At 37.8% G+C, this 26,586-nt stretch overlaps 3 protein-coding genes and 1 pseudogene across 3 annotated transcripts in view; 2 read left to right on the forward strand and 2 right to left on the reverse strand.

Annotated features, from left to right (window-relative positions):
• The window catches only part of LOC140938753 (uncharacterized), a 5,821-nt gene extending 705 nt beyond the window's left edge, over positions 1-5,116 (reverse strand). Inside the window, exons 1-5 of the mRNA XM_073388282.1 lie at positions 4,849-5,116; positions 2,981-3,024; positions 2,318-2,484; positions 1,042-1,121; positions 471-522 (exon numbers count right to left, since the gene is read on the reverse strand). Coding sequence (XP_073244383.1) covers positions 471-522; positions 1,042-1,121; positions 2,318-2,484; positions 2,981-3,024; positions 4,849-4,911 — 406 coding nt within the window. The 5' untranslated portion in view covers positions 4,912-5,116. The remainder of the gene's footprint in view (positions 1-470; positions 523-1,041; positions 1,122-2,317; positions 2,485-2,980; positions 3,025-4,848) is intronic.
• The window catches only part of LOC140938752 (allograft inflammatory factor 1-like), a 225,245-nt gene that overhangs the window by 11,332 nt on the left and 187,327 nt on the right, over positions 1-26,586 (forward strand). The window lies entirely within an intron of this gene.
• LOC140938749 (polyisoprenoid diphosphate/phosphate phosphohydrolase PLPP6-like) lies at positions 5,438-10,455 on the forward strand. The gene is made up of 2 exons (XM_073388277.1): positions 5,438-5,518; positions 9,513-10,455. The coding sequence occupies exon 2, from the start codon at positions 9,551-9,553 to the stop codon at positions 10,286-10,288; it is 738 nt and encodes a 245-aa protein (XP_073244378.1). The 5' UTR covers positions 5,438-5,518; positions 9,513-9,550; the 3' UTR covers positions 10,289-10,455.
• Positions 11,017-26,586, reverse strand: part of LOC140938446 (sushi, von Willebrand factor type A, EGF and pentraxin domain-containing protein 1-like) — a 42,463-nt pseudogene continuing 26,893 nt past the window's right edge.

Consider the following 26,586-nt stretch of genomic DNA (forward strand, 5'->3'; position numbering starts at 1 on the left):
AGATACAACAGATATAATGATGTTGGTTTAAATGTAGCAATTTTAAACTAAGCGTGTAAAATTTCGCTTGGACTTTTTCAAAGCAAACTTGCTGTGATTTCTGGCAGTTAGCGTACCCCGGTATAATGACAGGCCTTTTTCTACCTTGGTTTTCAACAATACCAGGGTGCAAAGAAAATCATTTTTACAGCTTGCCATTCAGGCAAGCTGAGGCTAGCATTTACTAGCCCAAACGTCGTTTCAACTAGCCCCAAAAGCTTTTTGATGAGCAGAATTGATTTCACAGTGTTGTAGGTAAAGTCAGTATTCAGCACATTAGGTCATACTGAAGGTACAGTAAGAAAGTAAAATTTAACATTAACTAAGAAGCCCCGTAAAAGGTTTATGAATCTTAAAATATTGAAACAAAAATGGATCAACCACCATGCAAGGTTTGTATAATATTATTATTACAGCAAATAATAACTTACCTATTATAATAATGAGAATTGCGATAAAAATAAAAGCTAGGATCAGCTTGAACTAAAACAAAGAGAAAAAAAGAAACAAAAGAAGGAAAGACCATGTATTAGGAATTGACAATGAACTACAAACAGGCCTCAACACATGTAGAATGATGTCCTCAGTTTTTCTGACAGTATTAACAAACGACATTCTTTGCCCCAGTTGAGTACAGTAAAGCTCTATCCAATCAAGTCCTCTTTAAAACAAACAACATTCTTCTCCCAGTATAGTGGAATGGATTTAACGATCTCTTTAAATAACAAAGTCCTTTGTATAACACAGTCAACTTTCTTTGCCTCAGTAAACCTGTTATAGCAACACATTTTCCCAGTTTCACGACTGTTACATGTACATGCAGTGGTATTGAGGTTACAGTATATGCAAGTGATTCACAGTTTTATAGTAAAGCTTCAAAATATTACGGATTTTAACTTTAAAGCTAAACAGTATTAAGTATGTGGAAAGAGCAAAGCCATGGTTATTAGCCTCCCTCTATGATGCTTGCAAAGGTAAAGAATACAAACAGCTTTCACTTACTCTGAAATTTTGCCACCATAGCTTTCTCTGTAATCTTCTCGATCCTGCTCTGAAGTGTGATGCACTCATCTCAAGATCCTCTAACGCAATAAACACAACAATTACAAATCTAGTGCTAAATTGATAACCACAGTCTATTTCCACAAAATCCTTCTTTTTGTCCCTGTCCCTTCTTAACCCATTCGCCCCTGAACCGCCTGTAACCGCCCGTGCGGATCCACGTTCTTTCTACCCTTTGTGACGTCATCAGTTTTAATGGTCAAGGACAACTTTGTCCACCAACTAGTGAAGAGTGAAGAGATCTTTCAAACCATACCAGAATGAGCACAATTCAGTCAAGGACACTGGAGAAAGAAGCAAAAAACCATGTGACATTGACCTGAAAATCTCCATGGAAATCTTCTTCCATTGCTCACCTACCTTTCCTTTCACCTAATCCTAAGATCCAAAAAGCTTTCCTAAAAACTCTTCCCACCAAAACGAAGCCTCCTAAATGCCCAGCAAGAGAAAAAAAATGAGGCAAGAAAAGCAAAAAAAGAGGGGAGGAGAGAAAGCGAAAAGTAAAAGTCATGACTGCTGTGTCACTTTTAAACCCAAAAACTATCTCGAAATTTTGCTTTCTGCGCATGCCCAAACTTCGCAAGCTGATATTTTGCATCTGGATCAGAAGGCCGCAAAGTGTACAACCTGTAAACCAGTTTGTGGTACGTTTTAACTCTTTATAGCACGACAGTGACCAGAAAACCACTCCACTAGCTTCAAAACTCGTTTTTCGGCAAAATCTCCAGGAGCGAATAGGTTAATTAAATAATATTATTATTGATCCCAAAATTAATTTTTAAGTCTATTAATGTGCAATGATCACACTAACATACAGTAGTACATTTATTTAATAATATAAAATACAGAAGAACCTCGATAGCTCTAACTCAGATAACTCGAACTCCGTACCGACTCAAACCAAGTCCCATTTCCCTTGGATTTCATCTCACTTTTCAGTCATTTTTACCCACGACAGTTAATTCAAACTTGGATAACCTGAAAAAAAATTTCCTTTCGGAATTCCCAAAATTTCAATGAAATTTACCCTGATAACTCGATTTCTTGTTTTTGTTACTCCACTCCACTAATGTTATTCATTATTCATTATTCTTTTTGGCTTAAATCCCTGGCTAACTTTTCATAACCAGCCCAGCTGGGAAGATGTGATCTACATAAACTGTGCTTCTAATAACTGATTACTTGTTATCAACCTGGCACATTGTTAATGGCATACCTGATTTGTCTTGTAAATCCTCTAACTTTGCCCCCCTATCAAGCACTTTGGAGATATTATTTTGCATTATTCCCATGACACCTTTTATTTCTGACTTCACCTTGGCAATACCACCCTTCATTGTGGGCTGAGGTTTAATGTGATGAAATTCATCTGGCGCTGCAAATCTTGGTTAAAAACAAAAAAAAGAAGCATAGATCTAAAACTCCTGAACACCTTTTGATCTGTCCTGAGCAGATTCTGTTATGTCTGTTATCTGGACAATCCAACAAACATTAAATATTTCCTGCTTGAAAAAGCTGATCCCATCTTAAGCCGATACAATCGAACCTCCACTAACAGCCACCTCTCCACAACGGCCACGTCTCTACAACGCTCATTTTTTTTAGCAGATAGTCGATACATGTACATTCACTCTTGTTTCAAGGTGGCTGTTGTAGAGAGGTTCAACTGTAATTATGACGTGAGGTCATCAATGGTGTGGCGTAATTATCATGCTAATGGCCTAAATTGCACACGTACACTATACACATAATTTGAACATATACATAACAACACTTCCAGAAAAAAAATTCAAAAATAGAGGTCTTTTCATTTGCAACAGTATGGAGAATAAATTCAATTTAACTTCCCCACAAAAGACTTGAATAAAAACAAACTTACATGTTCGATCCATCTTCATCATCTGAATCATCAAGCAAACTTACCTGAAGTGAAAACAAAACCCAGTCAGTATGAAGTTAACCTTCTGTTGAAGGAGTGTAGTGAAAAAAAGTTTAAATGTTGTAATCATATCTTGCATATGAGAAAAAGTAAAACAATGAGCCCCAGATACTGGTTGGATGTTCTGACTTCAAAGGTACCTGGTACAATGAACAGTAAAGAGACAAAAAGCATTTTACTAAGCTTTGTTGTAACACATATCCTGCAATTGGCAAACTTTGTGCCATGGCACGTTACATTGTAGCTCTGTTAATAGACTGAATGGTGGCCTACAGAGCGGTAGGTGGTCACAGGAGGTATGATCTCTCAAGGCTTGTCCAATCAGGGTGCAAAGAAAATCATTTTTACAGCTTGCCATTCAGGCAAGCTGAAGCTAGCATTTAATAGCCAGACGTTATTTCAACTATCCCCAAAATTTTTTGACAAGCAGAATTGATTTCACAGTGCTTCTGTTATTTGAATTCCTCAAAAAACATCACTTGACCATTAGGAAAGTTAAAAACAGAAACCACTAGTCCGATAGCAAAATCTAAGAGCCCCAGGCTATTGGACACTACTTTCTTTGCACGCTGCCAATACTTAGGGTCTTACAATAAATAAGGAACAAACTAAGGCTAGTCCTTAGCATAGCTCAGATGACCAAAAAGATGGTCTCATCTTCTTTTGTTGTTTAGTTTTGTTTTTCTTCTTTCTAGAGTCAACATTGTCATAAGCATTTTGTGTGACCATTACAAGGATCATGAAAAAAAGTAATGAGTAAAATGTCCTTTAACTGGTATCACATGGCAGACAATAATGCTAGCATAGTATATACTGTATAAATTTAATAATAAATCAGTATTTTCAATTCTCAGTATTATTATGTATACATGTTTATACAATGATGTGAATGCTACGCGCGCTGTGATTGGTCGTTGCCCATGATCTATTAGAGTACAGATACATGGATGACGTCACGGGAAACTTGTTTTCTTTGTTTTGTTCAACATGGCACGTGGTTTTTTAAAATTGTTGTGAGATTATTTCGGATTGAGGCAATGAAGTGAAAGCTTCAGAAAAAATTTAGCAGGAGCTATTTACAAAGAAGAAAAATGGAGAAACGAAGACCAAAAAAGCTATTGACTACTTGACAATGGCCAAACTACAAGAAATCTTCACAACAGTTGCCATCGTGTGTCTTCGCTACGAGAGACTCGCTGTTTTGGAAAATGTTTTCGCTATTATTCGTCTTTGAGCAAGAAAAGACGGTGAAAAACTTTTCGAAAAAACTGTACACAAGTAAGATAAAGAAGAAGCTAAGATGAAAAGTTGGGTTTGGGACTTAAAAAATGCCTAACCTAGCACAAATCCTCAAAAGGTCAAGCGGTTCAAGGCAGGTGTGTGTATCGGTCTTTTTCTTTTCTGATCATTGTATGAAACAAATAGATTCCATGTTGCCGTGGGTCTATTCAGTAATAGATCACAGAGGACGTCAAAATGTGGTAAAAACAACAATGACACACTCGCCTGCGACTCGTGTGCCACTTCTTTGTTTTTACGACATTTTGACGTCATCTGTGATCTATTACTGAACAGACGCATGGCAACATGGAATCTATTTGTTAAATATCAAATAAATTGCATAAAATCACATAATGCAATTTTACACAGCTTCATTCCAACTGCATTCTGTTCAGAAGAAAAACAGGCAAGAGATTGCCCATGTGAAAAGAGGTTATATTTTCTACAACACAAGGGCAAAGATCTAATTGATCATAATAAATTAAGTTTATATGTAATAGAATTTTGGTCCAACTTTATAAGCTTACCCTTTCTGATGGCCTCGCAGAATTTCTGTCGTCCCCATTAAGTCGACTAAATTTTGGAGGCATGATACTCGTTTTAAAAAAACAAAATCAAGTCCAGGTAATTCGCATCACCTCAGAACCCATCCGCTTAATTTCAAAACCATGATGAGTTGTTCTTAATATTAAAACTCTTTGTTTACACGTGGCACGCTGTACAACAAATTTACGCAATCTTTGAGTTCGCAAAAGAAGCGTTCTCCCCCAAAATAATTATAAAGAAGGCTTTCCTTTGCTATCTAATCTTCTCGGGGAAATGACTTGCTCTGTTGAAGAAAATTGAATTCTTTCACTGAAAAAATCTTATGACCCACTGTAAGACAAACGAGCTCAGCAGCCTCTCCTTGACAACGTCATTAATCAGGGAGGGGATAATTGAGAGAACATTGTCCTCTCCAATTTTTGAAGATTTTATCAGTTTTTGTATCCTTTAACTACGACATTTTGGGAAGATATCTTTTAAAATTATTATTTTTCAGTTTCGGTTCGTATATTTTCCATGTTTTACTACAACTAGCAGGAAAATAATCACTTGATTTCACAGGTCCCTGAAGTGTAAAGCAGCTCTTCTTCATCGCGGGCTCATATTCGATATTCTTCAGTTCGACTCCGCATGCTCGCGAAATGCTCGCCGGTTTTGAATTCACCGGCGAAAATTGTCTGATTGGTCGACGCGCGACCACGTGACATTGCCAAATTCAAAATGGCGGCAATACATTCATCGTTTGTTTATTCCAGTGGAAAGAAGTGAAATTGCGGCTTAATATGAGTTGCAAATGCATATACGGATATTTTTAGAATAGCCTAGACTTTTTATTATCCTTTTTCACCTATTCCTATGGGATTCGTTCCCTGCAATGCTCGCGTTTTGGCCGGTTTACCGGATTCAACTTTGCACTCTTCACGATCACGAAGGACAACAATATTTTAGATGAAAGCCGGGTCACTAGAAAGAACGGCCTTTGTTCACAGCTCTATGCAGCAGAGAAATAAGACACTATGGGTCCTTTGAAATTGCTTAGACACCTGGAAGTTATTTTATTACTTTTTTTACCGAAAAGATAAAGCAAAATTATGTCTTCTCCAGCAAGCTAGACTTTCTAATTTATAAAAAAAGCTTGAACATGAGCTAAATGAACTGTAGTGTCTGCATTCATGTTCTTTTCATTGATATTTTAATATCAAAACTTTAAAGCCGTCTATGACCGAGCAGGTTTTTTTTTTTCTTTTTTTCTTTTCAATGGTTACTGTGCTTGATCTGAATAAGATAATGAAATTTTTAAAATTAGGGCAATACTATATATAAAAGAAGAGAACTTTGATTGCAAATATGTTAGTTGGAAAAAATACTGATTATACTACATGATCTTTTTACTATATAGGTTAGAAAAGTGATGAGTAGTCAAAAGTGCTAAAAAGGAGTAAAAACCCAGATCTTTCCATTAATAAATTTTATTGACACTGTCAGGGACATATACTTTGCTTGAATACACATTTGTTCTTCAAAAATCTTGTTTGTGAAGCTGCACTTTGTTTGATTCAGGATCAATCAATCTTTTCTGAAGAGAAATGAACAATAAAGTATGTTAGCATGTCACTACTTCAACACTGCTTTAGCCAACAACTAAGAAGAAACTCAACTTCATATAAAAAAAACAAAGTGAAAAATACTTCACTCTAACATTAAATTCATGCAAAATGTAGACCTGATGAGAAGTTTATAGGAAAAGAAACAAATGATAATTACAATGAAACTATAATGTTTGAATGAGATCTGTATTTGAGAGTTCTCTCATAATTCTGACAGAAGATCATAATAGGAAACTGCATATCCTACACAACTGCATTCATCAACATGATCCAACTAAAATTTCATGAAGACTAAAAGTTTACTCCAAACTTTAAACTCCTGTAAGGTTTTTGCCAGGTTTGAATCACATTGAATGCATATTTAAACAGTAATTAGATCTGTGAAACATTAGAACGGTGCAATGTCATGGAAGGTCTGGGACATTACTGAGACTCTAACAAAATCCTTTGGTGCAAGTTCCAAAGCCGCCTACTATTATTTTATTATGAGCCTGCTACTTAAAAACTTTTTGACAGCCCTGATATTGCACAGTAAATAAACACTGTTGGATATACACATGCAAACGGTCCATGACCATCATGCTACCTATCCCTTAATCAAAAAACCTACAAATCGCCTTTTGCTGACTTTTTCACCTGATTTTGCATTAAATAGCCAGATTTTGTTGTTCTATGCTGAAAAGTGGATTTTTCTCAAAAAGCTTGGTACTTTGCTTACAGCTACAGTGTACATTGTAGAGCAGTCCCCTTTTACTACGGCCCAAAGACTGGACACAGTGAACTCAAATGCTGTATTATGGAATAATTCTAAGTTGCATTTATGCTGTAGTAGCTAATAACATAAGATGTAAGAACCTGTGTTCCTGTTTCTTTATGATTCGTTTTACAAGGGATTTGAATCAGAGATCGTTAACATTGCCAGTGTCAAATGCTTGCTTGTCAGGCGAGTCGGATACGACAGTTACACCTCAAGATAACTATCTTATAAGCTAATACAGTGTTACTACATGTACATCTAAATTGTTATTTCTTAGCTAATACACTGTTTGGGTTCTCTCTGGACAAAGAAAACTGTCTGTAATAATGAGCTGTTCATAAAGTGGTGCTTATAACTTCATTTACCAGCAGTTCTTTTTATCTTATTCCAGATGGTATAAAAATTTAATTACGAACAACTTACTATTTGAAACTGGTTACAGTGTTACAGTGTCAGTTACTTTTGAAGGGTCTGACTGCACTCTTATCGATCATAGACATTGCCTCCCATGAGCCAATTCATGGATGAATTTGATACATGCACAAAAGAAAATCCAACACTCAACAATCAGAAAGATGTAATACTATGTGACCTCATGATGGAACTTAAAGAAAGGAAATGTATATTATTTTTAAGTTACATGTATTTTCTTACCCTTTTTTTAAGTTATGTAAATTGGTCTTTTGTTGAAGAAAATGAAACAATGTCAAAAATTAATGTTTTGCTGTGCATGCATCAGTCATGTAACCATGAATTTGACAAAGGTTTGGAATTGAAAACTGGACAAGTTTGTACTTGATGTACCAAATTTCTCACCGGCTGAAACTAACCAGCATGATGTGCCAATTTTTGGCTCTAGCTGACATCGTAAATAAGAAAACCCATATTTTGGAAAGCATTTTTTGGCAAAACAAGAACTGATTATGCGTATACACATTATAAAACTTAAAAGTACTCAATCACAATTAATAAATACACAGTACAGGTAAACCCTCAATGCTAGCAATCTTCTGTGACCCAAAGAGGGCAAGTATGCTGGTGTAAAAAAATAATAATAACTCCAAGGATTGCTCTACAGAGATATAACCATCCCTTTTCAGGGCTGTCATTATTGCAGTTAATTTATAATTTTCTGTTCTTTTTGTGTATGGCAATGTATGCTAAAAATAAAAGAAAAAATAATATTTATGCTGAGATACAAAATTAACTGTGCACAACATACACGTATACATAGATTAACATCCAAAGAATTCTAAGTGAAATACAGAGGGGCAAATTATTATGGAACAATCCACCTGAAAACATTAATGCCATGGCTGATTAAAAAAGATGTCTAAGTACAAGTACAGAATAACTTCCAGCAAACGTTCAGGAAATAGTTTAAATTGTAATATAAGGTGCCAAACATGATAGGGCCATTTTTGTTCTCACTTAAAAAAACAACTTTGTGCACGCATAATGCATGTACGGTCCCTAGGGAAAATACTATTTTTTTCACTTTCGATCGATCAAAATCGTGTCCCATTTGACACACATTCTAAAGAGAAAACGCGCTGATTTAGATTTAGCGGTCTTCCTATTAATTATAATTATAATGATTATTATTCTGTTGCTCAAACGGCCCTCCACCAGCTGTACCTTTCAATTTTCTCTTGTGTTGGACTGTGGGGCGAGAAACTTTAACCTGAGCATAAAATGCCAGCGAAGCTTAATAAATAAAAATTCGAATGTTTGAGGATACACTGAACTAGACTTCCAGAGGGTCCCTGAACTTCAAAGATGCAAGTCGATATTTGGTACGAAAACGGTCCACACGTTTAACACAACTGCCGCTTCCGTGCACAGCGGTACAAGCTAATTTATATACATAACAAACCCCAATAATTTTTCTTTCACTTCTTTACAATTTCCTGTTGTACCGATGTGCACGAAACTAACAGTAAGCATAGAAAGTCAAAATTACCCACCTTTTTGGCATGCCTTTCGCACCCATGCCGGCGATTGCAAAGCCAATATCTCCGACAAATACCCACCACTGGGTTTGTCCGCCGTTTCCAAGGCGCTACATTTTCTAGAGAAAACATTCCACTCAAAACTTTCACCAAAATGTTTTTTGATCTCTTACTATGGCAAGAAAACCACAACGCTATCACTGTCAAAAAAACAGCCATTACTTTTTTCATCGCAACCGGCATTTTTGCCTCAGAGCCAATGACATTGCGCGAAATAGATCACGTGTCATTTTTAGTAGCGCATGCGCAGACATTTTTCGCCGGTGAAGGTTTTGAAGGGAAAATTTCGTGTGATATTTACTAGGAAATGGAAATGGCTAAACTGGAAAGTGTGGGGAACAAGGGCAAAGATGTAAAGGAAAAAAACTATTCCAACCATCAACTCCAGAAGGAAAAAGATGACGTGGCTAAAACAAGTGAAAAGAGTAGCAACGGTTTGATGGAGAACCTCTACGGTTTAGACATCTCGTTGTCTGAGAGTTTCAGCTTCTGTGCAGCGAAAGATTCTGGTTATTGGAGAACACTTATGTTGATTCTCGAGCTTTCAGGACATGGAGTACCTTGGATAGCAGGGACAATCATCTCTATTCTTGTGTTTTCGGATTCTAAGCAAGAGTTCGCGTGTAATTTATTTCTCGGTTTGATATTAGATCTTGCTGTGGTTGGAAATTTGAAAGTCTTAGTTCGAAGAAAGCGACCTACATATAACGAGGAGGATATGTTCGCAACAGTTTCACCAGATAAATATTCCTTTCCATCCGGACACTCAACAAGAGCTGCAATGGTTGCTTCTTTATTTTCTGTGTTCTTGACCACTAGATTTTGGACATTTCTGATTGGCTGCTGGGCTGTGTGTGTCTCATCGTCACGTGTTATACTTGGTAGACATCACGTGAGTGACGTGTTATGCGGTGTCCTCATTGGCCTTTTACAGGGCTGGGTTATTTGTGCCTTATGGGTACCATACACAACTTGCCTGGAGTTACTGTCATGTATACCATATTATAGTGTTATAAGGAACCAAGTGATACATGTAGTTCAATAGATAGTGAGGGTTCTGATTGTGATCAAAATCTTAGAAACAAACGGTATGCACATTATAGGTGATGATTTTAACACCAGCGACCAAATCTCACGTTAAGGGGATGGAATGTAATTCTGTGACACAACGGGCTGGTATCGAATTATAGGAGACTGTTCAATATAGAAGACATTGTACGAGTATTAAACACTATGGTCTGTGACAATAAGTATCATTAAATGTTACCTTTTGTTCCATAAAGGAACAAAGAGGACTTACATTTGATGTACTCCTGGGCGTTCTGGTGTGAATTGATTGATAAAGTAAAAACTTGTGAAAATTGTGGGAAATTGTTTGTGTCCACCCTCTCTCACACCCCATAACTAAATAACTGAAATCAGTCATGAAAATTATTGCAATTGGGCCAAAGAAGGCAGGACAGATATTTGAACACTCTGAAAAAAGATAGTTGACCCTCCTCCCCTCCTCTTCCCAATCTTAGCAAGAGTACAAGTAGTGGTTCGGGTGGGGGGGGGGGGGGGGTGTGGAGGGGGAAGTGAATGCCCTTAAACAGAGCAGAGACCAAAGATTGCCTGAAAAACTGTTAAACTAATGCGGCTACACACTGCAGTGTTTTGCAACCTGTAAGGTTGTGAGTGAACAAATCGAGTTTAGTCAATAAGCAACAAAGGAAAAGTAATCAGTAGTAGTGACAAAGGGGTCCTTAAAAAAGATTCTTTCTTCCCGATAAGTCTGTACAAACAATGATTATTTTATTTTTCTCATTTACAGCCTTCTGTACTAGGTAATAAAGAAAGCCTTTCCCGGGGAAGAGAAAGGAATTGGGAATAAATGGTCGTTTTCTTTACTGTTCTTAATCCCTCCAGCAAAAAGGAATCAGTCAGAAATCCTTAAATTTATTTCTACCTAATAAATTTGCCACTTTTACATAAGAAGTCTTAATTAAAGCAAATCAGTATCATTTCAGAGCTCTTCTGTTGATAGTCCAGGATTGTTTCGCTTTCGTTTCATTCTCTGTCACAGTATACGGGACTTATCAAAAGTCGCATCTCGCTTGCCTTTCTCCAGACGTTCTTTCCGTCTCCCAGTTGAACTTCGTACCACTTAACGGACCTTCCAAAAATCCTATCAACTTTACCACGAGAAAACCCCATGCCATCTTGTGACGTCACAATGACTTCTGCTCCTGTTTTAATGTCATTCTCCTTTGATGTTTCGTCTTTTATTACGTAATGTTTCTCAGCTCTGGGAAGTTCCACGATATCGTTGACGCGTGCGTTGTGTTTACCCGAGGGGGTCACGTCAACACTTGTTTTACGAATTTTTGCGATGAAGCCGTGAAAATAGCGCGTAGGATTCTTGAGGGAATTCCAACGTGCTAACACCTCCGATCCGACGGTAAGACAGCCTAAAAAAATAAGAAAAAAAACCTTGTTTGACACCAGATCGTTTTTCTTCTATCAGGGGCTAGAGTGATGTCTTGAAAGTTCATCTACTGCGTCACCAATCTCGAACCGAGTGACCTCAGGAGAAGGCCAGGTTTTCCTGGTGACCACTCGCTGACTAAAGAGCCCCAGGACTCCGGGTAAGAGATTGGTGGGTCACAAACACGCGCGCACAAGAAAAAGCGGGAAGAACTCTGGAAAACAGTTTGGCTAAAAGACTAGTGTTAAGCATGGCCCAAGTGTTGAAAGTCCTTGCTTAAAAGGCCCACGTCCCAGCTTTTCAAAGCAACAAGAAGCAGGTACTCTACAATCTCCGCGGTCTAGCAAACTCTTATCCTTGCACACAGCCATCACACCAGGGTCCTTACCTGCATGACCGTGTAACATGACTGTGCGCACGTGTAAAGTGCTGATTAGACAGTGGAAATTTTGTAGCTCGGGCTTCATGTCTCTTAGTTTGTTGCTTTTGTTTTTTTCACGGGCATGTTTCCCATGCCTCTGCAGCCGGTGACAAAACAGAAAAAAGGGACTATTATTTTAATGCGGCATAACAGTTTCTGGAGCCACCTTAGGCCGCGCTGCAGTCAACACTTAAGTGTTTTTTGGAAATATTAACATAACTGCAATAAAAGATCTGCGTCCTTATCAGCCTTTTCGCATCGTATTAAAACATCAGAAACTCATATTTGGAGGTAACTTTCCCTGCAAGAGTATTCTCGGACGTGAGAATAACTCTCTGTGCTTACTTCAGTAGCGCCAGCGATCAGTCCGCCATTTTTTAAATCTGTTAGATATGTCATAAAGCATCCATTTGTCGTGATACAAGTGTAATACTCAATAGACCTTTTTACCGATACGGCGGCCATATTGAATTAATTCGATTTGAGGAGTATTATGGGATGCCCAGGGGGCATGTGCACATTTCGTTTGTATTTTCGAGTGCTTTTCGGGACATTTCTTCTTAAAGTTTTCTTAGAATAAGACTTTAATGGGGAAAAAATCCTTGTGCCGTGTTTCGATGTAATAATGATCGCCTTCTTTCCGAGAAATATACAGTGAAAGACCATATTTCTACTACTAAACTAGAAAAAGGCGATCATTACTACATCCAAACACGGCACAAGGATCCTTTTTCCCATTTCAATCTTATTCTATAAAGAAAACTTTAAGAAAGAAATTTATGTCCCGAAAAGCGCTCGAAAATACCAACAAAATGTGCTCATACCCCCTGGGCATCCTATAATACTCCTTAAATCGAATTAATTCAATGCGGCCGCCGTATCGGTAAAAAGGTCTATTAAGATAAACTTACTAGAATCAAAATAGCATCCGTATACTTCAGCTCTCAGGCAAACAGAGGACCCCATGAAGTCCTGTGAGATTTGATGGCGTAGTATTCTCAGTTGCTTGGTTACAAGTTGCTCTTTTATGAAATGTTTAACCACGGAGTTTCTGTTTCTATTACCTTGGAACACCTACATTTAATGAATACAAATTAGAAATTAGAAAAAAAGCACTTTGTGACTATTATATTATCTGTGGTACTGAAGGCTTTTAATCGGGAGGGAAAAACTTGTAGTCCACCCGTTTACCTGTCTTTAATTGCCCTCCCCCTCCCCTACCCCACTAAATTCCCTCGGAGTTTGTCTTTCGCGTTACCACCATATAACATGTTCACAGAATAAATCATATCAGAGTTAGTTTTCTATTTTCTATGCCAGTGGCGCCACATGTTGTTCCTTGACAATACAGTGTCTACAGCCTCACCTCAGAATGGAAACTGGGCCTATCCCTCTCTGGATATTTGGTTGGAAAGTCTGCTAGCGCTGTTAATTTTAATTATATATCTTCGTTGGGAGCCGAACCGAATAACTTAGTTGTCAATACCTTATCACGGCCTGACTCCTGATAAGTAAGCCATTGTTTTCCAAGTGAGAATTGCAGCACATATTCAGCCATCCATTTGTATTCTTTTGGATGACCTTGAGTGGCTACAGCAGTAACTTCTGTTGTGCGGCCAAAATCAATCTATAATTGTAGCATTCCACAATACTCAGCTTATAAATCATCGAACACTGATAAAGCTAAGCATGGAAAAAAGTTACTCCAATTTTCTCTATAAAATAATAATAATAATAACAATAATAATAATAATAATAATAATAATAATAATAATAAACACAAAGCAAATACTTTAGTTGTAACAACGATCTTTCTAAGCTCGGAATTCCACTGTACAGTATTATCATTAAAGATCCTTTACACATTTATCACGTCTTATTGATGTCGATGAAGGTGTTTTTGTTTATTTATTTATTTGTTTATTTGTTTTGAGAGAGCTCTGTTTGCAATAAATCGATCACTTTCGATATGGAACCAATTATTTCTTTCAGAAATAAATTTAGCAAAAAAAAAAAGGAATTCTAAGAACCTGGAAATATTTTGGCAAACTGCTTCTAGCCGAACACCAGGCGCGGTTGCCATAGAGACGGCCATATCTTGGGCTATGACGGGAATCCCTTGAGGAGGATGCAGACAGCTGGCTGCTGAATATCATTCTGTTTTTCAAACCAAGAGACGAAGAACATCCTGTCAAAGAGACGAATTAGTGTTTTAGTTCTCAAGAAGCAGTTGATATATAAAACCGACTCAACAATCAAGGAAAATGAAATGCCGATCTTTTCAGTCCTGTGCGTGGCTATAGCTTGTATTTTAACAACACTAACGACAGAGATTTTGGAGACATGGAACATTCTCTTAGAGACCACTGACGAAACAAAAATATAGAAACTCATTTGCTATTGGAATTGCAAGATTGACTGCACGTAGGTCGAGTCCCCCGTTCTGTTTTTGGAGATTATGAACAAATTCTTGTTGAGCTAATAAGAATGGGACAACAAAATAGACAGACGCCTGTACCTATTGAGCCGATTATTAAAGTGGCTCGTTACAGTTAAAGTTTAACTGTAACGAGCCACTTTAATAATCGGCTCAATAGGTACAGGCGTCTGTCTATTTTGTTGTCCTATTCTTATTAGCTCAACAAGAATTTGTTGTTTGTTTGAATACAAAAATTCTTCTTGTTAGTCTCGTAATGTAGTAGATGGTCACTATAGTGACAACATAACGCAATTGAGACACTGCTATTATAGTTTGAAATGTGCATAAATCAAAAACCAAAATTTTTGCGTTTGTCCGCAAAGCAAAGCTTTGATTTTAGATCCTTTAACTCAAAAGTGCCATGAAAATAAAGGCCCAGTACAAACGGACTCAACGTTGTTGAATGTGACATGTTGGGTCCGTTTGCACACCATGTTGCATGTTGTTGCATGTCGTTGGGCATGAAAACCATTAAACCTACGGAACAACTCCCAACATTGTTGGCCGTCCGTTTGCACGTAGCTATAAATGTAATTGAAATATGTTAACTTACTAATGCATTCAGGGACAGGATTGCTCCAATTTCCATGAATCTGGCATCTCGTTGTTTTGTGGCCACGAAGAGAGAATTGATAGTTACACTTATAGTGAACTGTATCACCAAAGAAATAATTGTTTTCAGACCTGAAAGCCACTTTACCGAAACTGGGCTCATCAGGAGTGGCGCATCTTTGCACTGAAAAAAAAAAAAGAATGAAAGAGGAAAACGACATGAGAACATCCTAAGAAACGTTAGTAAACTGTATTTTCCTTAATCACCTAATTACCTACCCATGTTAAGGCAATGCATGTGAGGACTTTCCCCAGGGACTAAGAATACTGTCAAAACCGAGATGCCCGTTCTGGCTAAACTGGTCACTGTAAAAAGGGTTTTCACAGTACGTTTTCGCTAATTTACCCTGGCTAATTCTAGTCAGTATCGAGTGGTCAATTGAACGCTTAGTTACTGCTCACAAATGAGACTTTTTTAACTTGCATTAAGTCAGAAAACGCATTTTGTTACCCTACCCTCCTTGATTTGCTGTCGCTATACGTTAGTGCCCGGATTTTGTGTAGTGTACGTTAGTTTTGTGTAGTATACGATGATAGTGCCCGGATTTTGACGGCTACATTACTCAGACTCAAAGAGCTTATATTTTAGAAAAAGAAAGCGATATAATTATGTCCCTAACGAATTCTTGTCTCATTCTATTTCTACTCCAGGATGGCGCGTAAACTGAATAGCAAATAACATATGCAAGCTTACTTACGGTAACATGTGGGTTGATTTCCACTCCAGGTTGCGTTTGCAAGACATCTTCTCTCTGCAGAACCCCTCAAGAGATAACCTTGATCCTTATTACACCCGAACACAAACAGCGCGTTATAGGTTGTTCCTGTACTCCTTCGAATGAATCCATTTAACGGTGTTGGAAGACTGCCACATGAAACAGCTAATATAAGAAAAAAGCGAAATTAAGGGAATGAACCAAAGAAATATGTTGATATTAATTCCAACCAACAGTTGCATGGTAATGTTAAAACGACTCACCGGGGAATTACATAAACCTGACATCAAAAGCTACACCGAAACTAAAACATTCCAATTCCTATATATGTATGAGAATATGAATAATAATCCAAAAAACAGATCAATTCTGTGTTTTTGCGCTCTTTGAGTTTTGATGTGCGAACTAGTTGAGATAGTAAAGAATTGAACCCCACGATCAAAAAACAGACTCGATTCTATTGATAAAACTTCAATTTTGCTTCAAACAGTCTACAGTAGCTACGCAGTAAAGCATGCAGTTTCAAGAGACTAACCTCTTTACTAATATTTATCACGTTATTAAATAAATAATAAATGAGAAGAAACGCTACCTTGGCAACGGAATTTTGGAACTCTCCAGACACCATTTCGGCACTCCACAAGAGGAATACCCACTAGTTTGTAACCTGATTGGCAGCTGTAGTAGACTTTCTCGCCATTCAAATATTTGCTCTGTGAGCCACGCCCGTGAGTGACGTATGACAATTTGGGGGCTTTAGGAGCATTGCAACTCGGCTCTAAAATAGGAAAAATTGGCGTAAACAAGTTTCAAATAGGCTAAATAAATTTATTACGGAAGAGGTCAGAGTTGTGATTCCGCTAAAGGCTGCGCGGAATATGACTTAGTAAGTAGGTAAGTAACTTTATGTTTTGCATTCCGCCCAAAGCTAGTAGGAGCGTTACTGCGTGGAAATGTTAAAATAGCGGTTATTACATAGTGTTAATTAACTCCCACAAGGACATTTTTAGGTATATAAGCGGCCACGCGGTATTAGACGAGGACAACATCAAGATAGAGCAGAAAATGTAACCATGTTTTTGTGACTGTCTCTATCTCTCTCTCGGAGTCTTCAGTGTTTCAAGTGTGTTCAGAGAAATTTACAGTATACGGAATAAACCTGTTGAAAGTGCAAAAAACTGGTTCGTGATACTCTTCTAAGTAGATACGTCATATATCCAATTCACTTAATCTAGCCAGGGTAGCCCATCCAGCAAAGAGACTGGTATCCATAAAGGGGCCCTGGGAAATAAAGATGTATACAATCTAACACTTCGTAAGGTATGTCCATGATCAGCAAAATACCATAAAAATAGATAATAATAATAATGATAACAATAATAATAATTTATTCCTATAGCGCCACTTCCAGTGATACCCAATGGCGCCTTACAAGAAATGTTTAAAATATTAAAAATATTGTTTAAAAGAATGTTACATAGTGAAATTACACTGAAACGAATTAAAAGGAAATAAAATATAGCAAAACTAATTGGGAAAAAACGCTTAAAATACAGACTTAAAATACAGCCGTCCGAGAAAGGTTGTCATTAGAAGGGGTGAAATTATTCATTGCCTGCAGACCGCTCATTTCATGGCAATAAGACAATGTGAGCAAAGGCAAAAGTTCGACACTACAAGGTCGAAATATCTCGCGTAAAACAACTTATAAGCTGAATTGATGATATCTCAAACGTGAACGCTTTAGGCTTTCATATGGGAATCTTTTTCGATTCAGCTCTATTTTCAGAGTCAAAGAAATGAAAAAAGAAAAATAAACAAACAAACAAACAAATGAGGCACCCTGTCATTCAGGTCACCTGAATACAGATTTGACAATACAACAATAACGTGGGGAGCCTTAGATGAAAAGGGCGCGTTATTGAATACTGCAAGAGCTTTTAAAAGGTAGAAAGTATTAAAATCTTTTAAAACGTACGTTACCATAAAACGGAGCTCCATATCATAACTAAATTAACTTTAAAACTTGATCTCTCGTTTCCGTAACGCGTCCAAGCCAAAGAGAATTTGAAGTAAACCAAGTAAAAAGTCAGTCGGTTTCACGACAATCGTCTTGTATATTTTAGTTTGCGCTAAAATTTAGGGTAACAGCGAATAAGCATTGTGATTGGTTAATTCTGCTGAATTTCAGACTTTCTGAAACTGTGCATACTGCTAACTTTGTTCGCTGAGTGATCATGACATTCGCAGGTGGAAACCAGAAGTTACTCTTCCCACAAATTCTAATCATAGAAAAAATATACATATGACGTGCACAGGTGCGCTTTTGAAAGCATTGTAACACTTGTCCTACCCTATAATTCGCACTAGAATCCCCTCCCTTCCTTTCTCCTCACCCTACCCCTACTTACCAGTACAGTTAAAAGTGACTGGAGACCACTGACCCGAGACGCATTGCCTCTCCGGAGTACCCACCATAATATATCCTGGTTTACAACTGTAGTAAATACGTTCACCGTCTTCATACCGTAGTCTAGCATCTCCCAACGTCTGGTAAGCAAACGCTGGAATTTCTGGCATGCCAGTACACCAGTGTGCTGTTCAACAAAGGATATCAAACACAGCTCAGTGAGAAAACTATACCAGGAAGGTTAGATGAAATATCGCTACACCTTTTGCACTAACAATGAGGACACAAATACAGGGTGCGAATACATTTTCTTTTTTAAAAAGTCACAGGCAAAGTTTCTGATGTGTCAAGTTTCTTTATTTTAACAACTAAAACTAATTTTAAGCCGGATAGAGATTTTAAGTGTGCAAACGAAGACCCACGTGGCTAAAAAAAGTTGGCACACCTAACCTGGCCTAATCTCATAATTGAAAAAGTATATTATCAAAAGTTTTCCTAAACAGAGACAACAAAAAGAACAATAACAAACAAACAAACAAAGAAACCAAAAGAGAGAGTTATTGAGTACTGATTGGTTTTATTATCAGCATTGATTGTAGTATCAGATGAATTGTTGATCTATGACCGAAAATTAAAAACGACATTTTTTTTTATTACCAAGACACTGTGGTTGTTGTCCGCTCCATGACCCATTTATGAGGCAGGTTCTCTTTGAAGATCCGACGAGTGTGTAACCAGCTCCACAGTTAAAGAACACGCTATTGGGATGCGTTGTCTTGGCTCCAAAGATCCAGCCGTGTTCAGGAGGCGCCAGCTTTCCACAGTCCTGTCCTACGACATATATTCTATATTTTATGTAAACGCCGGTTATACTTACGTTAAATTTAGATCTCGATTATTTTGTAACGTGCTTAATAAATCAATTAACTTTTTCTTGGCGGGTTAGCGCGGAGCTATTAAAGTTTCTGAATTGAGGATCAATAATGATTTAGTGAAAAAGAAACAAGACAAGTAAATAAAATCGAAAAAAAGTCGCCGTTTTGTCATACAAAGAGCATCAATAGACCATCAACACACGCCTAATTTACATAGTCTTGATATGGACATTACGATGACGCTTTTATTTACTTGTTTCTGAACCGACTGTTACAGAATTGCTTCATACTACCAGTAAGTCGTTTGTAGTGTTTATTATTAAGTTTTAACACATGTTCTCACGTTTGGCTGACTCGAAATAAACTATTACAATAAAAAAATAATAACTCAGTACCTCGACAGGACATATTCACACTTGACCACTTTCCATTTGCTTGACACATTCTACTAGCTTCACCGTAGAGAAAAAATCCTTCCTTGCAGCTAAATGTTATAACACTTAAGTATTTTGTGGAGTTTCCGTGATATATGGCATACACAGGGACAGTTATGGGACCACAGTCAACCACTAGAGAAAAGAAGACTAGACTAGGATCAAAATACATAAGTGAAATTAACCATTGTGAGTACTAAGATGCGACAAATCCATCTAAACTGCAAGTTCTATAAGGGAAGTGAAATCTGGAATTAAGGAAACTGTTTTTGACCATGACGAGAGTTGAACCCATGACCTCTAGATTAGATCTTACCGACTGAGTTCTCTGGCGCGGCTCATCGCGTCAGTCTCGAGAGCCCTTTCAAACGTCAGGCAAAGGCTAGGAGAATAATAGTTGCCTAGACTTGTAAACGTGACACGGGAACAAGTGTTAATCTTTCAAGTGGGCTGCATACAGCATTTCATCTTTATAGACCTCTATACGAATTGCAAAAACAGAATTCATTGAATGCACAGAGGAGAGGTCATTCTCAAAACGTTCTCCTTATAGCCAAGCTCTTTTCAAATCACGTCCTTCTTTAACGACGGTCGAGTATTCTTCAGGATATTTGCTTTTTATATCGCATTCAACGATTTGTTTCTGGATTAATTGAGTACGCGTGTATAAATGCGTAAACAAAAATCAAGAGCCTCCATTCAAGAAAAATTACATCATTGCCAAAGAACGAAAACGCGATGAACATGGCGCGTCATTTCAATCATCGCCCAAAAAAACCCGCACGCTCATCACAAGACTCATTTGCGTACAACGAAAGTTTACGGCACCCGACCAGTTAGCCTCACCGTCAAAGTTTTGCGCACCAAGACTCTTCTTTTTTTTTTCGACCACTGTAGTATTCAGTTGTTCCAAAGTAATCAACGCTTTCAAGTGATAAAGTTGGTGGACTGTCCCGTTCCGGAAAATCTCTTAATCTCTCCTATTAACTTTCTTCACAAAACATATGCATGTCACGCCGCGATTCTTATTCCCAGTCTCCACGATCTCCGTTAGGATAGTCGGGACCATGATCCTTCTGGCGTGCACACACGAAAATTTTAAGAGTTTCGCTGCAAAAGTATGCGAGACTAAAAAGGATATATCTTACCAAAAGAAGCTTACAGAACAGTGAAGGGGAAAACCTGCTATTACATTGGTATTATATTTCAGATATCATTAAAATAACACGGCCGACTTGACTTTACATTCTTTGAATTTCTATACAGGGAAATCAAGGAGAAGAAGAAGAAGAAGGTGTATAGAAAGTAACATTATTTACTAAAAACAGTATTCAGCAGGAAAGCACAATTTTGCCGGAACAAATAACACTGAAGATTATGTCAAATTTGACGTCACTCGCTATATGTCCTTTGTTTTCTTTTGTTGATTTTTTTTGAATACATAATCAAACTAAGACTTTCGTTATAACCCTGTCTATACCTTCGCAGAAAGAGTCCTGTCCACTCCAATTCCCGGTTGACAGACACTGTCTTATTTTCGATCCTCGTAGATTAAAGCCTTCGTCACACATAAATTGCACCTTGTGCGGATATGTAGTTAGATTACCAACTAAAGATCCATTGACTGGAGCTTTAAGAGCACCACAATCTTTTACTGTTGAATAAAAAAGCATATTTCTGCAGTTAAGGTAATATGCAACACTTAAACTTAATGTACTTCTAATAATTGTTTTTATGTTCTTGAATTTCCAAGAAAAATCCTTGACGTGCGAAGTTGTCTCGGAGTCCACAAGACAGGAGAGCAACTAGGGTTCGACTCTCTACTGAACCTTTATGTTTGTTTGTTTGTTGTTGCTTTTGTCTTTTAATCATTTTTTTTTCTCTTGGCTTGTTTTCTCTTTATTCTTTTCGATTTGTTCCTATAGCGCTGGCGACTTTTCGACTTTTCTTTTTCCAACGCCTGTTATCTACCTACAGCAGTCTATCAAAATAAATGGGTCTTCGGAGTAAAATCCAGTAAGAAAAAACAAGTTTTTACAAACGTATACATCAAATTCAAATTCAAATTCAAATTCACACCTCATGGCGTGCAGACCTCTTTTTCGTCGCTCCGGATTTCTGTTTATTCTTATCGCTCTTTGGCCTTTGACATTCTTTAAACATGGATATGATGGTTACCATGAAGCTTCTTTGGTCAACAGCTGTGCATTTGGCAACGATATCGCTGAGAATAAAGCAAGTAACTTTGCTTCTTGTCCGTGGAACCACAATCGTCTAATTATCCGTATTGCACGTGGGAAATGTTACTTCTCTTCGAGAATCAACTACCACTCTTGTTCCGTCTCAGGCTTCCATTTAATTCGTTTATTTATCAGTGGAGATGTATGTTTAAACCCTGGTCCTGGTAAATGTGAAAATTGTGGCCAAGCTACTACGAGAAACCATGGCTGTTTATCTGCACCCTGTCGAATTTCATCTATCTACAGCATGGCTGGACATAATAAACCTCGTCCAAGGCGCGGTGGTGTTAATTTTAATAATCTTATAACCATTCAGCCTGCCGGTGCTATTCAAGCGGTGCGTTCCGATTTGTTTCGCTTCGCTTTATTGAATACTCGTTCTATCAGGAGGAAGGCTATGTTTTTGAAAGACTATGTGGTTGAGAATCAAATAGACCTGTTGGCGATAACAGAAACTTGGCTAGACTTGAATAATCAACAGACGGCGAACATTATAAATGAACTCTGTCCTCTGGGGTTTGCGTTTATGCATATTCCTCGAATGAAAAATTGTGGTGGTGGTGTTGGTCTACTGTACAATAAATGCTACAAGATCGAGAAACAAGATGTAACCAGCTTCTTATCTTTTGAATACATAGAAGTCTTGCTAAGAACACCCGCTACTGTTCTTAGAATTGGTGTACTTTATCGGCCCCCGCCGTCTACCGAGAATGGACTCACTGCGACTATGTTTTTCAACGAATTTCCTATTTTGCTTGAGCGTCTAGCGGTAGCTAGTGGTCATCTTTTATTGACGGGAGATTTCAATTTCCATGTTGATGATCGCACCGATAGTCTGGCCTCCAGGTTTTTGGATTTACTTGACTCTCATAATTTAATTCAACATGTTTCTGGCCCTACTCATAAGGATAATCACACACTTGATTTGATGATCACTCGAGCGTGTGAGGACATTATTGAGAGTTGGTCAACCTTGAATCCTCATTTGTCTGACCACTCAGCTATCCATTTGAAACTATCACTTGCCAGGCCACGTCCACCAAAAGTTAAAAAACAATATCGGAAAATTCGTGGTGTTGATCCAATTGAATTTCGCAACGATGTCATGGCTTCCACACTTTTCTCCTCACCTGCATGCAATGTGAATGATTTATGTGATCAATATGATAGTGAATTGAGCAAGGTTGTTGATGTGCATGCTCCATTGAAAACACGCTTTGTAACCTCTCGTCCATCTGCGCCGTGGTATAGTGAGGAAATTGCCGCAGAAAAACGCAAACGTCGTAAATTGGAAAGGCGTTGGCGTAAGTCTGGAACTGAAGCAGATAAGCTGCAATATTCCGATCAGTGTAGTAGAGTTCGTAAGCTCTTGAAATCTTCAAAGATGAGTTATTACGCTTCGCTTATTAATGAAAATAAATCGGATTCCAAAGTTTTATTTAACACCATAGACCGTATGCTGCATCGTACGCCTCAAAACCACTATCCATCCTATGGCTCTCCAAAGGAATTATGTGATAAGTTTGCTGACTTCTTCTGTGACAAAATTGTGACAATCAGGCATCAACTGGATACGCTATCTACTACTGATGCTCCTGCTCTTCCATTGATTGATGACGCCATAATTACATGTGAATTAAGCGAATTTTCTCCCTCCTCAGAGGATGAACTTTCTGGTCTAGTGAAAAAAATCGCCGCCAAATCGTGTTCTCTTGATCCTGTACCTGCTTCTCTTTTACGCTATTGTATCGATGATATACTACCTATTATTAAAAGCGTCGTAAACCTCTCATTCAATTCAGCTCTTTATAGATCTTGTTAAGTCCAAAGATATCTTAAAGATCATAAAAATCATCAAGGACAGGAAGCGCTGTTGGGTCACGCCGCTAGCTTCCCATAGAAAAAAAAAAGGTTAAAAACTTTCTCCGTGAAAGGCATTCCCGAGAGAAGTTTTGAAATATAGAATATTACCTACTAGCGTACTTTACCAGTGGGTTGAGACTAATACAGACAGGTCGGCACGCATGGCAGAACTTTAAAATCTCCAGGAATATTTGATAAAGTAGAAATATGACAGCAATTTACACAATATTTCATCTTTAATTTTTGCCTTTTGACGACGTCGGGTCTGGGGCATGTGTTAATTTACCTTCACAAGTCGTCTCGTAACCATCCCATGTTCCATTAGACTGGCACTTTCGCACAGGGGAACCACGAAGAATAAATCCCGAGTCACAGCTCAATGTGACAATATTCGGGTATACCGTCAAATTACCAAATATAGAGCCGTTCATGGGAGACGATAGACCACCACAGTTTACAGCTACAAGAGTAAAAATAATTTCATCAATTACTGAAACTTTCTCAAAACACCTCTCAAAATTGGTCAAGAGCTCTTTGTTTAATAGACTATCAAACACTTGTCTTACAACGATCTACTTACGATCACATAAAGTATCGGTTCCACTCCAATTCCCACTTGACAGACACTCTCTTATTTTCGATCCTTGCAGCTTAAAGCCTTCGTCACACATAAATTGCACTTTGTGTGGATATGTAGTCAAATTACCAACTAGACTTCCATTGCTTGGAGCGTTAAGTGCGCTACAATCTTTTGCTGTTGAAAAAATAATATTACTGGTGAAAATTGGTTAACATTATAAGAAAGACCGGCATACAATACTAGAGCTTACTTCATTTTTCATCTCTTTTCGTTGTTTTAGGTCTTTTAGTTCAGTTTAAAAGGAAATGGAGAAACACTATTCACTCATCAGCATGCCCCATTTGCCTGATATTTTAAGCCATGGTGTTTAAGGAGTTCAATGTTCTCTATCCCATTACTTTTAAATGCTGAAATACAGAATCCCCTCATTTGATAAATAAATCTATCTCTTCATCATTGGACAAACTACTGGTCTACAACCTGTGGCTGCAGAGACATCGAACTATTTACTGAGACTGGGTGTCATTATTTTCTCTAACTCGGTGGACAGTTAACAAATTCGATACAAACCTCATTTGTGCAAAAGGAAGAAATAAATTATGCTGTTGATCGACCGTCCGCCCGTGTGTTTGCTATCATGAAATGAAAGTTTACTTTCCAGAAAATACCAAGTTGATATTATGGTAAGGAATTAGGCATTACCACCCACTGACAAAGAACGTCAGGATTCAACTCAAATAAAAACAAAGGCTATATTCGCTAAAAAAGACACAACGTACCGTTAAAACGTGTACAAGTATGGCTCAAACCGTTTCAGTCTTTTATTGTGTTGATCTATTGACATCTTATTTAAAACTCTCACCGATGACAATTCATTACATTTCAAACATCACAACAATCAACTTAGCAAAAAAAACAATAGCAAACTAAAATGAAAGCAAAAAGTAGGTCAGGCAATCGACTTGGAGATTGTCCACTTGAGTTTTTACAAATTGTACCTTCACAAATCGTCTTATAACCATCCCATGTTCCATTAGACTGGCACTTTCGTACAGAGGAACCACGTAGAATAAATCCTGGGTCACAGCTGATTGTGACAATGTTCGGATATACTGTCAGATTACCAGATATAGAGCCGTTCAAGGGAGAAGAAAGACCACCACAGTTTACAGCTACAAAAGTAAAAATAATTCCAACAATTACTGAAATTATCTCAAAACAATTCCTAAGGGCTCAGTTGCTTACGATAAATCACATTCTCGCCACATTTCGTTGTACCTTCACAGAAACTTTCATTTCCACTCCAGTTACCAGTGGACAGACACTGTCTTGTTTTTGATCCCCGCAGATTAAAGCCTTCATCACACATAAATTGTACCATGTATGGATACGTAGTCAGATTACCAACTAAAGATCCATTGCTTGGAGTTTTAAGAGCGCCACAATCTTTGGCTGTTGAAAATAAAGCGGATTATATCAAGCCGTGCTGCAGCAGATGTGATGCCTGAGACTCTTTGATTTGACTTTTCGTTTTTCTTTGGTTGAGAATTAGGAAAACTGTTGTCTTCACTAAAAGTTCTACGCAGCTAATACTTTAATCTATTTGAGTTTAAAACTCAACTAACAATACTTTTCTGACAGGTTGGGGAAAAAAGGGTCCTTTCACTCAAATTAGTACATTTCCCAATCATTACCTGTTCCTACCCTGCAGCATAAGCAAAATCATTCAATGGAAATGGCTTCATGATTCCGTCGGCGTTATGTCAAAAAATTACAGAATGCATTGATGCTGTTTATCGACTGTCCCCCACCCCGTGCGTTGATTATTGCAGTGCCATTTCAAAAGACAGAACAAAGTATTGTAAGAATGAAGAAGATCTTGCAAAGTTAAGCAAAACTCTCCGGAAATCGAAAAAATCCCAAGTAACTCAGACTAAGAAAAATATTTTCTCCAAAGCTTGAGACAGAAGGCAAAGCTTTCACAGGGGTGACCCTATAACATTAAGAATCTGTCCTCTGGACGCTTAGCACATTGTACCTTCACACACCGTCTCATAACCATCCCATGTTCCATTAGACTGGCACTTTCTTACAGAGGAACCACGTAGAATGAAACCTTGGTCACAGCTGAATGTGACAATATTCGGGTATACTGTCAGATTACCAGATATCGAGCCGTTCAAGGGAGAATATACACCGCCACAGTTTACAGCTAAAAAGGTAAAAAAGATATTTCAGTAATTCCA

The sequence above is a fragment of the Porites lutea genome, chromosome 5 (assembly GCF_958299795.1).
Source record: "Porites lutea chromosome 5, jaPorLute2.1, whole genome shotgun sequence".
Classification (NCBI taxonomy): Eukaryota; Metazoa; Cnidaria; class Anthozoa; order Scleractinia; family Poritidae; genus Porites; species Porites lutea.